Here is a 17823-nt window from a genome sequence, read left to right on the forward strand (position 1 = left end):
TTAGGTGATACCATAAAAATTCCAAAGAAATTTGCACAAGTAATGTTATGACGAAAGAAAATGAAAATTTCTCTCTAAAAGTAACATCACATCACGTCATACAGACTAATATTAAGTATAAAACAAAACATAAATTAAAAGAAAACTATCAATAAATACAATATAAATATTTACTAAATATTACAATGATTTCAGGCAGTACACTTCATAACAATAAAATTATTTTATCCATACCAATTATTTATTACATTAAATACAAATAAAATTTAGTAGAGGATATACACAATTAGATGCAATTCTATGGAGTATAACATTGTCGAAAAAAATTTCAACTGAATAAACTAAAATATACTTTTCTTTTCAAATATTTAATGAGTTTCATTTTAATGCTAACATTTTAGTCAAATTTCATTTAACATGAATGTTACATTTTACATTTAACCTATCAATTATAGCCATATCTACTTGTCAATATTGAAAGATTATGTATCATTTTCATAATCTTTCGGATTTTTACGTTGTAGTTTATGATATTCAAAATCTGCCCATTCCATTAGTAGGTAAGTACAAAGAAAGGCTGAAACGTAATGTATAATATTTTAATAGATAGGTATATAATGCTAGCTGTAATATAAAAATGTGTTAAGTTATGCAACTATAATAATACGCTTCTACTGTTTTATTATTTAGAGAAGGACAAATTGAAAGTATTATTTTATTATTAATTAATAAAAAATACTTACGAGGTGTAATAAAAAAGAATTCTCCTCTACAGCGTTTTACAAATCGTATAGTAGCCTCACGTATTCCAGCAAAAGGACTTTGTTCATATGGACTAAGACGGAAAAATGTAACACCAGTTACTCTTTCAAGTTCTCCAAACCTCTTTCCTCCCATTTTAACTGAATTCAAAAAACAATTATTTTAATACTGCAAAACATAAGTGAATATAATAAACAAATATAACCAAGAAACAAAATAAGTAACATAAAAAATATTACAAATTCCATAAACATAATTTTTAGAAATAAACTTTACTTACTTTAATTACTTATTAAATGCTAACAATCACTTATTAAGTGTGAAAAATGAAGTTAATTATTTCAAAACTATATAACTTACGTAATAATGATATACCTACCGACTTGGAACGTTCCAATACGTGTGAATATCTGATTCTGACACCTCTGAAGTATATTCGCTAGATGGCATGTTTGTTATCTGTGTGTTAGGGCGCCAAATTTAAATTATGTGATTTGACATAAATTTGTATTAATATCAACACATTCAAATACTACAAATACTTATCTTAAAATTACATACTATGTAGTGGCAGTGGAAATTTATAAATGATTTTTCCATGAACAACTTATGTTTTAGAAATGATTAATTAATTTGATTATGTATTAAAAGTGAATAGCAACGTTTCATAGGGAATTTTTGTTTTTATTTGTCATTTATTGTACTTATAACTTTAACGTGCGTTTTTCAAACGTTGTATTCAAATACAATGTTTCATTAAAAATACTAATATTTATCATGTTCTTATATGAATTCTTAAACGTCCTTCCTATGAACAAATAATTTTGATAAATTTACATCTATGATCATAGTTTCATACATACAAAAATCGTAGGCGAAAAAGTTCTATAATCCGTTCTTCGATGCAAGATGGCGCCACTATTGCATTGTAATGAAGTAAGGGAAGAAGAGGTAGGTTTACGAATCACGGAATGGGGCTATGGGACAGTTGCTCGTGTGCGAGGTTTCGTGTGATATCGTGGTTAGTGTTTACTGTTTGTGTTTTGTGCTTATTGCATACATTGTCAACTGCTTCTCACGAGGTACACAAATGCAGTTAATAAAGATGGTTTATCGAAGCAGATTTCTAAATAAATTGCTGCAACCGGTAACTGAGTAACGGTGCTAAACCTGACGCGAGGTCCTCACCCGCGTTAGGTGCCTTGTGGGCCACCTATCCGCGTCCAAGCTGTGTCGAGGCATTCAAGTCATGGTATCGAGGTTCGACACGAACTTCGGTTGTGAAGACTTTTTCGGGACTTATCGTTGCATCCAAGACATGGCTTGTGATCGTGGTGATTCGGACTTCGAGTTCGTCATACCTCCAGAGGCGCCGGTTTTCGAACCGAGTATCGAAGAGTTTCACGACCCTCTTGGCTACATTGCAAAAATACGACCGATCGCAGAGAAGTCTGGCATTTGTAAGATCAAACCGCCGCCTGTGAGTATCATATCTACTATCAATCTTTTTCTTTTCCTTGCTTTCTCTTTCGTTTACCTTATCATAGGAAGGACACGTTATACAAGCATCATCCTTGTTCCATGCTTAAAGACCTAAGACTTGAACGAATGGATAACATTGTATTTTCTTGTGATTCTCGTGAACGTGCAGATATGCACACACGACCTCGTTTACGCACTATGACGCTTCCGTACGAACATCACATAGCCGTGACATCATAAAATAAATGAGTTCCTATGTAACATGTACTTTAGAAAAATTCAATTAAATTAAAGGAGGAAAATTCGTTTCTCCTCGTATAACGTGTTTCTTTTATATATATATCAATAAAGATAGAATTTTCCGTTCGCGTTAAAAAAGTACGGATCTGGCAAAAGTCGTGACTGTTTCGTATCGATACGAGTCGTCAGATAATACGATCGAAAGGGAAGAAAAGACTTCGATTTATTATCTCGGAGGGTTTTTTTTATTTTGTATGCGTATGCTGTTAGCATTTATATCGACATTTCAAGATGCAATACACACGTCGATATCTTCACGGGTTAGAATAGGAAGTAGAATTGGGAGTGACAGTATTCTGAGGAACTACTAAAAAATTCTGAAATGAAATATGTTCGGTACTCATTTTATTGCGACATTAATATCGTTATAGCTAGAAGGTACGCTATGTAAAATGGCCGAGACAATCGAAACAATGTCACCTTAGGAAAACGTCTTGAAATGTTTCGGAAATTCTATACGATATCCATGACATCGACAGAGGAAGCGCTGAAATAATTATCAGCGTTTATAGGTAAAGATCTTTTTGATACAATTCTGATATCGTGATATTGTCGATATGGGAATCAGTTTCGTGTGTACCCAGAAGTAAAACGATTTTACCTAAAAATATCACAAGTTTTTGATGAATAAATATGCTTCGTTGTGTCATATGGCAATTCTCTTCGAGAATCTCTGTATTTGGTTTGTTCTAAGAATTCGATATAATTTTTTTTTTGTTTTAATTTCGTGTTTTACGAAGTAGAAAGTACCGATGCGCAGTACCATCGAATTTTGCCATGTTTTTCGCTGCCTATATATACAAATATGGAAATATCAGCTTTGTGTAAAATATTCAGATTTCTAGTTCAAATTCCATAAATTGTTCGTTTAATTTGTATCACCGTTAGAATCTATTTGAGCCACCATTTTGTTTTCACATGTGAAAAGAAAGATTTTACAATATAAATTGTAAAATTATGTTGATCATGAAAAGGACAAATAAATAATGAGAAATTAGAAGTATACCTTCGATATAAATTGAGTGTCAAAAATCTTGGTTTTTTTATGCATAAATATATAATCGTCTAAAATGCATCATACAAAACGTACGAACAATATAGCACACATAGGTAATAATTTAACATGAATTATATAAAATCTGTACTGAGAAAATTACGCAATCATTGTTTTTTTGAATGTATTATACACTTTTTTCCCCGAATGAAAGTATATTTTTATATATTTAAAGCACTAATTTTATTACGAATCACATTATTCGAAATTTTATAATTATTCAAGTAATTTAAGGGTATGGTTATTTTCACAAATTTATCATAACGTGTATAAATTTAAAACATAAAAATATTATTCTCACAGCTTTTCACGTAAACATTATTTAGATTTATAGCATATACTGTTTTTAGTCTAGCAACGATAAATGTATCATTACGACTGCTAATGTTCCTCTCCATGCCAAACACTTTAACTTTGAAAAAAATTGATTGTTTTTACAATTTTTATCTCTTATTGTAAAATCTTTTGTCTAACTGATAACTTTGATCTAATCGTAATTTGTATATTAATCTAGTTATCTGTAATTCATTACTCTTTGAGAAAATTCATATTTTGTAACGGGATGACGCCATTACGGAAATAACTATGGTCACGGCATTAAACGGGCGTCGTATATGGAGAAAATCTTCACGATATTTATATATTTTCAACTTGAGATGCAGCAATATGCATCATGTTAAAAATATGTCTAATTTTTTATTGTGTTGATATAATTATATAATCGTTTGTAAACATATTAAATGTTATATCATCACAACAAAATCATTCACATTTCTATTTCGATGGCTGTTTTATGCTCTTTATTACTTATTGTTTCTAAAAGTCGACTGATCTTACAATGGTGTTGCGTCACGGTGATGAGATGAAGCTACGAAAGCATTTATCGATTATTTAGATATATATATTTATATGTTACTATTGTATCTCATCAATAAATTTCTGATATTTTAGAACAAATAAAATTAAGACGAAAGTAATTTCTCTGCTATTTCCTTATGCTAGATAAATATCAATAAAAGACCGTAATTATATTTTCATTACTATATATGCTCTAAATGCTAATCCGTATTTTATTAAATTAATTGAATCATCTGAAGACCTGTAAGTATTCCGACGTATATCGAATGCAAATCCAGATCGTAGTAAATGTGTATAATTCGCAAAATGTACTATTGTAACTTTTTTTTGTATTATTCTTTATATAAATGACATATAGATAAATATTATAAATGATTAAATAAATTTATATTGTTCTTTTAATAAACAGAGATATGTATAAATAAAATAATCCAGAATTTTTGCATCACTAGGATGCTTATTTTACATAATTTTCACTATACTTAATTTGTTTTGTTACCGAATTATTTGTAAATATTTAGGGCCTCTTTAAGATCTTATATAATAGTTATTAACAATTCATATTCTATAAATACTACTATAATACATATATACTAATATAATACTAAGTTACTTTGTATATTGTATCATCTTATGTATTTTATACTTTATTTTGTATGTATGTGTAATGTATGTATTTTATATTGTAATAGATAAGATGTGTATAAATCAATTTTATGAATTTTTCTTTTCTCTTTTGTTTGTAGAATTGGCAGCCACCATTTGCTGTTGATGTAGATAAATTCAAATTTGTTCCGAGAATACAAAGGCTAAACGAATTGGAGGCAAAAACCAGGATAAAACTTAATTTCTTGGATCAGATTGCAAAATTCTGGGAACTTCAAGGTTCATCTTTAAAAATCCCCCTTGTTGAACGCAAGGCTCTTGATTTATATTCTTTACATAAGATAGTTACCGATGAAGGTTTGTTGTTTTATTATTTAATTGTTAATATTTTACTTCATGGTTTCTAAATATTAATACATTAATGTTATTTTTAGGAGGAATTGACACAGTTACGAAGGAAAGGAGATGGGCAAAAATTGCAAATAAATTAGGTTATCCTTCTGGTCGTAGTGTTGGAAGTATTCTAAAAAATCACTATGAACGTATTTTGTATCCATTTGATGTGTTTAAACAAGGAAAGACATTGGCAGATATTGTAAGTTATTTCTTATTTAGATGCTGTACATTTATTTTTTTAATAATTAATGCGCACATATCATATGTTGAATTATACAGAAAATTGAACCAGATTCTAATGTAAATGAGAAAAAAGATAGAGATTATAAACCACATGGAATTATATCACGGCAACAAATTAAACCCCCACCTGAGAAATTTTCCCGTCGTTCTAAGAGATTTAGTGGTCAAGAAGAAAAGCAGGAAGTATCTATTAAACAAGAGGATTGTAAAGAGGAATGTGATTCTGACAATGATTGTAAAGATGGAATTAGAAATAAACAATATGATGATAAAGATAATAGTAAAGAACTTAAAAAATTACAGTTTTATGGACCTGGCCCAAAAATGGCTGGATTTAATACCAAAGAAGGAAAGAAATCGAACAAAACTAGAGGTGTAAAACTTATTTATGAAGTTGACCCAGTGAGTGTACATCATATGTTATTTAGTTATGACCTGTATTTATACAATTTATTTTCTCTTTCTTAATTCATGTGTGTATTTTTCTAGTTGGCAAAGTATATTTGTCACAATTGCGGAAGAGGTGATAATGAAGAAAGCATGCTTTTATGTGATGGATGTGATGATAGTTATCATACTTTTTGTCTTATGCCACCTTTGACAGAAATACCAAAAGGTGATTGGAGATGTCCAAAGTGTGTTGCTGAAGAAGTTTCCAAGCCAATGGAAGCATTCGGTTTTGAGCAAGCACAAAGGGAATATACACTTCAACAATTTGGTGAAATGGCTGACCAATTTAAGAGCGACTATTTTAACATGCCTGTACATGTATGTTATTTTATTATGTATTATAATGTTGTAATATACTTGCAAATATTGGACAATACTTTTTGTAGATGGTGCCAACATCACTAGTAGAAAAAGAATTTTGGCGAATTGTTTCCTCAATTGACGAAGATGTAACAGTCGAATATGGCGCAGATTTACATACAATGGATCACGGGTCGGGATTTCCAACAAAAACAAGCGTCAATTTGTTTACATGTGATCAAGAATATGCTGAATCTTCATGGAATTTGAACAATTTACCAATTTTACGAGGAAGTGTATTAGGTCATATAAATGCTGATATTAGTGGTATGAAAGTTCCATGGATGTATGTTGGAATGTGTTTTGCAACATTTTGTTGGCATAATGAGGATCACTGGAGTTATTCAATCAATTATCTACACTGGGGAGAGCCGAAAACATGGTATGGTGTACCAGGTTCTGAAGCGGAACGATTTGAACACTCAATGAAATCGGCTGCACCAGAATTGTTTCATAGTCAACCAGATTTACTTCATCAGTTAGTTACTATTATGAATCCAAACATTTTAACAAATGAAGGTAATACGATATTATTTTTAATTGCCATTTTGTTAAGTATATACTATTTAGTATAAACTATCATTAATATTTATATCTGATTTTTAGGCGTTCCAGTATTCAGAACTGATCAACACGCGGGAGAATTTGTAGTGACATTTCCGAGAGCGTATCACGCAGGTTTTAATCAGGGTTACAATTTTGCTGAAGCCGTGAATTTTGCTCCCGCTGATTGGGTATACTATCATTTTAAATTCTTATTACCAACATATTATATTATATCCATGTTTGTACTTAGTTTATACAGTTATTCTATGTTTAATAGCTCAAAATTGGACGAGATTGCATAACGCATTATTCAAATTTAAGACGATTTTGTGTATTTTCTCATGATGAATTGGTGTGTAAAATGTCATTGGACCCAGACTCATTAGATATAGGAATCGCAACTGCAACTTACCATGATATGCTTCAAATGGTAGATGATGAGAAGAAACTACGGAAGAATCTGTTGGAGTGGGTAAGTGACATATTTCTATTTTTCAAATAATATAATTTTTATTTTTTAAATTTGATGCAGATATCACAAATGTATTTTAAAAATAAAATACTTATAGGCAATACAACTAAATTGTTAAGTTTATCAAATTGCGTATTTATGTAATTTACTAATTATTATAAATATATATTTCATCTTTTGTTTCATTAAAATTTATAAGATGCTTGGCGTCTAATTCTTTTTTGAACTCATAAGTATTTTTAACGTTTAAATGTTGCCTCCAAAATCACTTTCTCACATAGAACAGATTATAATTCTAAATGCAAAGCCTAATATATTTAGGTCAAATGGTATAGTATATGCTGAGACATTCCCTCACAGACTTACACATACAACATTACACGTACACGTCGGCAAACATACATAACCGTAACCATGCGGGCACACGCGGTGAAAGACGTGTGTGCGGCTGATATTACCAACCATTGGGCATCGTAGTTTCACCGACGTCGTTATAATCATCGTTAATGCCTTTATATTTCGTTATTTTTGGTTAGCCTACATTCATATCATTAAAATAGTTTTTGTGCGATCGTTCCTTAGTTATCAACCTTGACTTGTTGATATCTATTTGGTGTGTCTCTCATTTTGATTATATAACTTTTATTGGCGAATAGAGGTTATGTTTTTAAAGTCTTGCCATGATGCTAAACAGGCGTTGTATTTTCTCTGTTGATTCAGAGATTTTTATAGTTTTTCTTGTAATTTTGTTGAAAAGTATCTTTGTTAATTTTAAACAAATAATATATTTGTAAAAATCTTTTCTATTTTAAAGTGTTCTTATCTACAGATGGATACATGTGTTTCATTGATAATCTCATTCTGCGTTGTAATATTTCTTTTAAAATGTAAGAATGGTGTATGTTCTCATGAATGATCTTTGTGGTAAAAATTATATCTTTCAGGGTGTAACAGAAGCAGAACGAGAAGCATTTGAACTTTTACCAGACGATGAGAGACAGTGTGAAGCTTGCAAGACAACCTGTTTTTTGAGTGCAGTTACATGTTCATGCCAAAGTTCTCAATTAGTTTGTTTAAGGCATTTCACAGATCTTTGTGATTGTCCTCCAGATAAGCATACATTACGTTATCGCTATACTCTAGACGAATTACCAATTATGTTACAAAAATTAAAATTGAAAGCAGAGTCATTTGACTCCTGGGTAACAAAAGTAAAAGAGGCAATGGATCCTGATAAAAAGAGTGATAAAATCGAATTAAGTGAATTAAAAGAACTGTTAAATGAAGCCGAAAGTAAAAAATTTCCAGAAAGTGAATTGCTCACAGCTTTAACAACTGCTGTACAAGATGCTGAAAAGTGTGCAAGTGTTGCGCAACAACTTTTGAGTAATAAACAACGTACCAGGTATTATGAAGTTTTTAAGTTTATGTTCATATTAGATATCACTATTTGTGTTAAGATAAGTTCACTTATTTGAAATTTTTTATACAGAACCAGACAATCTGTTGAAACTAAGTACAAGCTTACAGTAGAAGAATTAACACTTTTCTATAAAGAAATAACAAATCTGTGCTGTGAACTCAAGGAGTCTGATGGTGTAAAATTTATACTTGATCAAGTATTGCAATTTCAAACAGAAGCAGAAGAACTAGAATCTAAAGAGGATGATTGTGATATTGAACAGTTGGAAAAATGTATTGAATTTGGAGATTCTATTTGTATTGAACTACCTCAACTTACACATTTGAGACAAGTAAATACATAAATATAATGTATACACGTATTTGACAAGAATATATTCGTGTTCTTAGATATATAATCACATTTATTTATTACAGAAATTAACACAAATGCAATGGCTTGAGGAAGTAAAGTCTGTTCAAGAAGATCCAAAGTCAGTACATCGTGATGATTTAGCAAAATTAATTGAGAAAGGTATGATAATGCCTCCTCATTTAAGTATAGAAAATACTCTCTCAGAGTTGCAAGCATTAATGCTTGCAATTGATGATTGGGAAGAAAAAGCAAAATTATATTTCCATACAAAAAATAGACAAACTATTACATCTCTCGAAGAATTTATTCGTGAAGCTGATAAAGTAGAAGCTTATCTACCAAGCTTAGATGTCCTTCAAGATACATTAAACAAGGCAAAAAATTGGACAAAAATAATGGAAGAGATACAAGCAAGAGATAACTTTCCATACTATAATACGCTAGATGATTTAATTAAAAAAGGTAGAAATATTCCACTGCACCTAGATGCTCTTCCGATCTTAGAATCTACTCTTTCACAAGCAAAAACCTGGAAAGAAAGGACAGCAAGAACATTCCTAAGGAAAAATTCACATTATACTTTAATGGAAGCTTTATCACCACGAATTGGCGTTGGTATACAAGCGTTAAAAGCTAAAAAGAGTAAGAATGAAGATTCTATAGGACCTGTATTTGTCTGTGATACAAAATTGGATGATTCCAATGATTCAGCTACTGTTGTAGCTGCGTTTAAATTAGCTGAACAACGCGAAATGGAAGCGATGCGAAATTTAAGGGAAAGAAACTTAATGAAAACCGAAATTGACGATTCAAGGTATTGTGTTTGTCGTCGACCAAGATTCGGGCTCATGCTTCAGTGTGAGCTTTGTAAGGATTGGTTTCACTGTAAGTAATATTTTCTCATTATAATGAATATAGGTGTTGAGCTCAATTATAATTAGTCAAAATATATTGTAATTTTAGCAAACTGTGTACCTTTACCAAAGACATCGTATAAAGGAAAATTTCCAATGTCAAGAGAAATTAAATTTTTATGTCCATGTTGCTTACGTTCACGACGGCCACGGTTAGAAACTATTCTTGCACTTTTAGTTAGTCTTCAAAAAATTCCTATTCGTTTACCAGAAGGTGAAGCATTACAATGTTTAACGGAACGTGCAATGAATTGGCAGGTGAGGTCTATGTAAAAATTAACGTTAACAAATCGAGTTATAATATATAACGATATACATAATATACATAGTATACATACATCGAATAGGATCGAGCTCGACAAGCACTAGCCACGGATGAAATTTCATCTGCACTGGCAAAATTGTCTGTATTATCACAAAAATTAGTGGAAGCAGCTGCAAGAGAAAAGACAGAAAAGATTATTAGCAGCGAACTGAAAAAGGCAGCAAATAATCCTGAATTACATCAGAGAGTACAAGCAATTGCCCCACTCAGTGGTGTGCATTCAGATGATAGTGTAGTTAGTATTGCGGTATGTCTATTATATAAATAGTATTATATATAGAATTTGTAATATAGCACAATATTTGAAATACGTCTATATTATACACTATTGAATATATTTATGATATATTTTAGGATGATGATGACGACATTGTTACTATAGATGATGATGAACCAAGTTGTAGTACATTCAATAGTAACGAACATGCGTATTCCTATAGTAAGATCCTCTCTCACAAAAAATAATAAATGTTAAAGATATAAACGTAGTATTCATGATGTTTATGTTTTCTTTTACAGTATCAAAAATTCAACGTAAAACACAATCAAATGATGCAACGGAAATTGCGGTTGTACTTTCACAAACAGCAAGGTTACGTCTTGAAGAACTGATGATGGAAGGCGATTTATTAGAAGTTGCACTTGATGAAACACAACACATCTGGCGTATACTATGTCATACAAATAGTCCTAGTACGGTTCGAAAATATGCATCATACGAGGAAGTCCAAACTAACTTGAATCAGGATATAAAGGATGTAAAAAAGCGTGGAAGGAAAAGAAAATCCGACGAATTTGAATTATTGAAAAAACTTGGAAGACAAAAAATGGAAGAAAAGAATTTAGCTAAGCGCAAAGCATTGCAGAAAGAAAAAAAATCAGCCAGTTCTCTAGTTCCAATAAAGCGTGGACCTCGAAAGGTATTTAAATTTAGAAATGCCTTGTATATATTAGCAAAGCTTGAATTTGGAACATTTCCTAGTTAAAAATACTTTATATAAATACGGTGTTTGTTATGAATCTGTTGCTTTGGTTTCAATTAGACGTAAATTTTAGATGAAACGTAAAGAAGGAGAAGAAGGCCCAAAGAAAAGGGGTGGTAACAGGAAAAAGACCAAACAGGATACTTCAGACGAAGAAGATGATTGTGCGGCTGTTAACTGCTTACGACCTAGCGGTAGGAATACTTCACATATTTCAACAAAATATTTTAGTATAATTATATTTATTATTACATTTTGTGTGTGTGTGTGCGCGCGCGAGGGCGCGCGCGTGCTATTCTATATATTATTGTTTTGTTTTTGTTTATGTTAGGTAGGGAAGTTGATTGGGTACAGTGTGATGGTGGCTGTGAAGGTTGGTTCCACATGCATTGTGTTGGTTTAGATCGTACAGAAATTGCAGAGGAGGATGATTACATATGTAGTAATTGTAAAGAAGCAGAGCAAAACTCAACGGTAAGTTAAAATTAATATGCTTAGGATGTCATTGCTACTTTTGTAGTATTTTTAGCTGCTTGGTGACATTTAAATCTTTTCTCTTTGTTGTGTAATATTTTAGTTTTACACAGAGTTTCAATTACTTCCCAATTCTTGATTTTACTTGAATTCAGTTGAGTCTTAAGTCTTTTTCATTTGTTAAATAACATTATATTATAGTTTTAGTGCAATATTTTTTTTGTGTTGTCTACACTGTAGTCAAGAGCGCCAGATCCCCTAGCTGAATCATTAGGCCTGGATGCACTTCTTTCCCTTTCTCAATCTCAGGGATACCAGGGCACAGATAGTGAAGCAGACATTCAAGAAACCACATCCTTCGTCAAGACTTACTAGCCTACTTTACCTCGTTAGCTCTGTACAAGGCTAGGATGTTTATCAATTCAATTGGCTGGGAACTTGCAGCTCGACAATTAATATCATCTACAATCATCATTCAGTCAGTTGGTACTGCAGATTATTGGATGCTGTTTGATTACTGTTGCGAGCGGATATTGGAGATAAAGTATTATAATGCGGTCGAATCGCAATCTTGACGATTATGAACATTATTTTTTTATTTTGATTTGGTACCCTGTAGAGAGGTATCAACTTTTTGTATGTATTATATTACATTGTATTTTATTTTTCTAAGATAAAACAGTTGTTTATTAAGAAGATTTGTTGTTCGAGTCCAATACATTTATTTATACTGAAGGAATACTAATTTCATGCATTAATATTTAATGTTAATTTATAACATGAAAACCTGCTTGCTTTTAACCAAAATAAGATATTAGTTTTGAATTAAGTACACGATTTTGATTAAAAAAACCTTTTAAATTGTAATACATATTGTACAGATCAAGTATCGCGGATGAACCGTGATATACTACTTTGTTGTTTATATGGGATTTTAGAAAACGGATATTTTGCATCTCATTGTAACTCTTATTTCTTATGTCTCGCTGCAACGGTCGATAGGAAATACAGGTTTTGCGAGACCAACGACTGTTGAATAATTAACGATATGCATTAGCATTATTCATAATGCGATCTATAGTGTGAATGTGACGCTCTTTTCCTAAATAACATATGGAAAAGATAAAAAAAATGTAAAAGATAACGAAGAAAGGAAAGGAGGGCATAGTTTGATCTAATGATTTAGACGATCTGTGACAAAAAAGAAATATTAGCGACGGCGATAACATATATAACAGAGAAGTCACCTCAGATTACTTCTATTCGAAGAAAGATTCCGTCGGTTTTTGTATCGGGTTTTAATTGTAATGGTGTAAGAGAACTTCCCTTGCGTTAAAATAGTATGTACAGATAGACTGACGTATGTGTGTATTAAGGTAGATATTATACATATACATATTCATATATATATATACACATATATATATATACATATATATACATATATATACATATATATATATATGTATCTTATATATATATATAAGAAATTAGGTTGAAATATAGAAGTAAGTCACAATTTGTATAAAACAAAGAATTGACACGCAGATACATAGCATATCTAAATCTGCCTTCCTGGAACAATTGATCGCAATTCATTGGATTTTGGACCAGAGTGTACAACTTATATAATTTATACAAATCTGTAAATCATTTAATTTTTCGTTTCATTTCATTTTTCTTCTCACAAACATCTAGAATATCGTTTTATATTAAGGTATTACTGATTTCATCAAACAATTCCCGAATGGCCTAAAAAAAAATACATTTTATAATGTAAATTCTATTTGTAGTATTATAAAATATTAATTTCTTACGATTTCAAACGATTAACAGATAGAAATGTTCGTTTCAATCCTTATGATTGTATTACGCTTTGTAATATTTAATAGGTCGATAACTTTATACCTTGGTGTGCCGATCCTTTCATTTTATACGCTCAACGTTAGTTCGCGTTCAACATTTAAAACTGCTAACTGTCTTATATTGTTAACATTTACATGGTGTAATGCATCGTTGTAGTATAATTAAAGCTTACTTATTACTTTGTACATTAAAGTATTATAAAATCACTAAATGTTATAAAGACGATACTTATACTAACGATAAAATATATTCCGTAATAAACCATTTTATAAATGTTGTAAGTGTTGCAAATATGGATCTCATTCTCGATAAAAAAAAGCGGAAAAACGTAAGAGATACGTTGTTATCCATTGGTGTGAAATATAGGTTACGAAATGTAATTTGTGTATTTAATGTTGACTCTGGTACAAAACCGTGTTTCGTATATAAGTTAATAATTACATTTTCTAATTATTTTTTAATATGATTCTTGAACTGGCTTTCTTGTTCTTTTTTTTATTTATACATAAAAATTTAATATACTTAACTCTTGTGCAAAAGTGTTATGTGCGTGTCTCTATCTACTAATGTGGTTTTTTTTGCATGATGTGCCAAGAAAAACTGCATTGTGTAAAGAAAAGAAATAACTTTATTGTGGGTTTATCGAAGAAGCTGTGCTCACAGCATGAGAAATTTTGTATAATTACTTGTTAAAGAAAACGAATTTCAATCATTGAGTTTCCATATGAACTAGAAGCTATATGAATGCATGTTATGTGTGGGATGACACGGCGTACAGTGTGTTTTAAACATTTGCATATCAAAACATACGATTCGAATCGTCGATGTTAGCATAAATTGAATGAATTTTGTTAACGAATGTTCCACTGTTAGATGTCATAGCTTAAGGAAATAGTAATTGCTCGATCAATGGTTAACAGAATTCATTTTAAAATAACTGTAGCTATAGGAAAATACCAACATATTATATTATACATAATCCACGATTAGTATGTTGCGCGTTTTGTTTAAAACAGACTGTAGGTCAAAGATTCACTGAGACATGTGTACACATATATATTTTTGTACAGATACAAAAGAAGCTCGATAATCTGCTTGATTATCGTTCCTGGCAACGCGGGAATGCAGTGAATTTCTAACGATAGTGTTGTTTTCGCGTTTAGGTTTTTCGAAATATGTGAATTTTTTTTGTTTCTTTTCGTAATAAAAATAATATATATATAATAAATAATAATGCATATATATATATATATATATCATATATGTAATATATGATAATGTATATATATTATTTTATATTATGTATATTATATATATGTATACATATGTACGTACATTAGTTATCGTATTTTATACAAAGTACTTAGAATCATTTTTTATTAATCGGGATGAGCATTGAAAAAAAAGATAGAAAAGGAAAAGAAGAAAGAAACGAATAATAAAATTATATGCTTTATGAGGTGGTACACTATCATTAAAAATACATTGTGAGACTAGTGACATAAAAAGAAAGATTGAAATTGCGTGATTACTTAGAGCTGTTGCAAAATGGACATATTTGAACGTTGTACTTTATTATTAAATATTAGCGTACACTATGCTGAATACTGATCAGTCGTTCGGCGTAATATAGGCAAGTCCCTACGCGTTTCCAAGCAATTATACTAATCATCATAAAGAAAGAAACTCATTTTTCATAATTTTCATTGATAATAAGCACAAGGTGTTTAGTACTGATTTTGGTTCTCTTTTGTAACGAAATATTTGACGGAACGTGCACCCGATAGTAGATTAAAAATTTACCGAATTTATTTCAGAAGGATATTATTAAACGAAGTATTGTGCGTTGTTTTCATAAGTCAAAGCTATAATTATATGTCATTAGCTTTACACGTAACACAATTTAATTTTCATGTGCAGCTAATATCTATTTCAACATGTAATTTTGTTTCTTTCACAATTGATCGCGATTGATATGAATTCACATTTTTTAAGGGGAGGCAGGCTGCTAAAAATTTTATGATATATTGAAATGCCTGCAATTTTAATTGAAATTTATATTTTGTGATATCGTTGTAAACTGCTTGACCACGATGATAATTATTTTTCTGCTAATTAATATTTATTTGTCATTCACGGTTTTAAAACGCTAGCTTAATTTTTCTTCGACTTACATATGACGATTACTTAGTATTTATTCGATCGTTCACATTCATTCAAACGATATAGTCAAAAAATGTTACTTAATTTTCGTTGCACCATTGCTAGTAACCATCTTTATGTTAAACTCGATTGTTTCTTTGTTCCTTTCTATTCTGTATATTATGCAGAAAGATCAGTATAGACCCTTTTACGTTAAGCGTGTTTTGGTTATTCCGAACGTTACACCTCGCAAAAAGAAAGAAAACTTTTCACCAAAAATTTAGTCGATAGAAAACCATTATCGTGTATCTATGTATTTATTTTACTTTTATCTATTTGTGTTTTCTCGATTGTTCTTAAGAAAAAAGCTAATTCCATCACGAGGAAAACTTCCAACGAATATACGATCTTTTATCATCATTACTTGCGTAAATAACTATTTTATCGTATAACATAATAGGTACATCGTTTATTTCCTTTATACGCGAATTATTTTAGTCAGAAATATTTATGAGACAGTAAATGTAACCTAGGGCTAAATAGCGTTAAAGTAGCCTTTATTTGTAAGATTATATCACTTTGATTTCCGATAAAATATATTAAATGTAAATGTGTAAGTACATGTACGTTCAATACCATAAACTGTTTTTTCTCTTGCTTTTTTTTTCCAAACAGTTTAAACAAAGAAAAGCTAGTATATTAGATAAAAAGTACAAATTTTCAACGTTATGATAAAACAATATGACGATGCATTAGTAGTATCTGGGAAATGCATCCGACGTTTAAGACATTTTTTTCTTAAAAATAGTATCACTGCCGATCTTCTATGATGTAACATTATTTAAAAGAGGTCGACGTCCGTGGAAGCGTGTTCGTGCGACCGGCAGGAGAGATAGAATGTCAATAAAGAGCGGCGGAACATGAAAGTTCGGGGAGACATGAATTTCTCGTCTATATTACGCACAACGGGAAGTTGAATAAGCCTGGTCTGAAGAAGATTCGTATTTGTGTAGGATAGAGCTTTCGGCAAAACTAATATTTCAGGCGTTAGAAGAAGGATTAGAGTGTGAATATGATTTTTCAAATGAATATTCAAATTTTGGCCAGGTCAGCGATCTACATACGACATAGACAAAGTCTATTTTTTTTTTAGTATTTTTTTGTATAAATTGATTTCGTATAAAAAACAGATTTCTATTTTATTTTTCAAAGGTTCTTTTGTTTTCCTTTCGTGTGCTTTTCGTCGATAACAATCATGTCCGTTCTTTATTATTAAGCGATGAAGAGTAGATTAATAAAGAGTAACATTACTAATTTAAATATCATTCGTAAATGCGCTCTGGGATTATGTATATTGCTTTGTCCATTCGTTTAAACAATGCCTTCCAATCGGAAATCGAGCATGGAAACAGACAGCACGTCGCATCACGCAATTTAAGCAAGCGTTTTATTGTCTCTTACTGTGTATGTAAAAAAAATGACTCACTACCGCGGGATTTCGTTGTTCGTTTCTTTGAGTCTAAAAATCGGCGTCTTGTCTTATCGTGGCATCTTCGTCGTCATTACGTTACACTTTACAAATATATTCTTTAATCCATTAAAAAATACTAAGTTCCAGGATCAGCTTAACTTCGCGAGAAACGAAGTTGTTTCATGGTCAATCGAGTCACGGTTTTCCTATTAGACATTCCATTTTAATATTTCACCTCGCGTTCAAACGGTAGCGAACATATCACTGATATTATCCACAGGCGATAATGTTAGCAGCAAAACTAGTAAACAAAAAACATTTTGAAAACGAGGTATGCAATAA

The 17823-nt window shown here is 30.8% G+C and overlaps 2 protein-coding genes and 1 long non-coding RNA gene across 5 annotated transcripts; 1 reads left to right on the plus strand and 2 right to left on the minus strand.

Moving 5' to 3' along the window:
- Positions 1–219: 219 nt before the first annotated feature.
- UQCR-Q (Ubiquinol-cytochrome c reductase ubiquinone-binding protein) lies at positions 220–1235 on the minus strand. 2 transcript variants are annotated; one of them, XM_033335906.2, is made up of 3 exons: positions 1142–1235; positions 744–902; positions 220–577 (listed from the first exon to the last, which is right to left on the minus strand). In XM_033335906.2, the coding sequence occupies exons 2-3, from the start codon at positions 895–897 to the stop codon at positions 483–485; spliced, it is 249 nt and encodes an 82-aa protein (XP_033191797.1). In that variant the 5' UTR covers positions 898–902; positions 1142–1235; the 3' UTR covers positions 220–482. The 2 variants fall into 2 exon arrangements, with proteins under 2 accessions (XP_033191797.1, XP_033191798.1); XM_033335907.2 differs by having other exon boundaries at positions 1043–1145.
- Positions 1236–1728: 493 nt separating this feature from the next.
- On the plus strand, positions 1729–12700 carry Kdm5 (Lysine demethylase 5). Of its 2 annotated transcripts, none has more exons than XM_033335889.2 (18): positions 1729–2242; positions 5203–5419; positions 5497–5657; positions 5738–6103; positions 6191–6469; positions 6538–7030; positions 7118–7245; positions 7335–7529; positions 8474–8934; positions 9022–9283; positions 9369–10191; positions 10270–10478; positions 10568–10792; positions 10900–10984; positions 11065–11465; positions 11602–11722; positions 11860–12002; positions 12312–12700. In XM_033335889.2, the coding sequence occupies exons 1-18, from the start codon at positions 2012–2014 to the stop codon at positions 12375–12377; spliced, it is 4866 nt and encodes a 1621-aa protein (XP_033191780.1). In that variant the 5' UTR covers positions 1729–2011; the 3' UTR covers positions 12378–12700. The 2 variants fall into 2 exon arrangements, with proteins under 2 accessions (XP_033191780.1, XP_033191779.1); XM_033335888.2 differs by having other exon boundaries at positions 1730–2242; positions 12243–12700.
- LOC117157689 (uncharacterized) lies at positions 2873–3505 on the minus strand. Its single transcript, XR_013058685.1, has 2 exons — positions 3146–3505; positions 2873–3031 (listed from the first exon to the last, which is right to left on the minus strand). It is a non-coding gene; the product is annotated as an uncharacterized LOC117157689 (long non-coding RNA).
- Positions 12701–17823: the final 5123 nt, after the last annotated feature.

The sequence above is a fragment of the Bombus vancouverensis genome, chromosome 6, assembly GCF_051014615.1.
Source record: "Bombus vancouverensis nearcticus chromosome 6, iyBomVanc1_principal, whole genome shotgun sequence".
Classification (NCBI taxonomy): Eukaryota; Metazoa; Arthropoda; class Insecta; order Hymenoptera; family Apidae; genus Bombus; species Bombus vancouverensis.

Excerpts from the sequence above, each read along its gene's own strand:
- UQCR-Q (XM_033335906.2), bottom strand. The coding sequence starts at position 897 with ATGGGAGGAAAGAGGTTTGGAGAACTTGAAAGAGTAACTGGTGTTACA. Across the intron at positions 578-743 it reads ATTCTTTTTTATTACACCTC|CCTTTCTTTGTACTTACCTA; the intron begins GTAAGTATTTTT and ends ATTACGTTTCAG.
- Kdm5 (XM_033335888.2), top strand. The coding sequence starts at position 2,012 with ATGGTATCGAGGTTCGACACGAACTTCGGTTGTGAAGACTTTTTCGGG. Across the intron at positions 11,723-11,859 it reads TAACTGCTTACGACCTAGCG|GTAGGGAAGTTGATTGGGTA; the intron begins GTAGGAATACTT and ends TGTTTATGTTAG. Across the intron at positions 12,003-12,242 it reads AAGCAGAGCAAAACTCAACG|TCAAGAGCGCCAGATCCCCT; the intron begins GTAAGTTAAAAT and ends TCTACACTGTAG.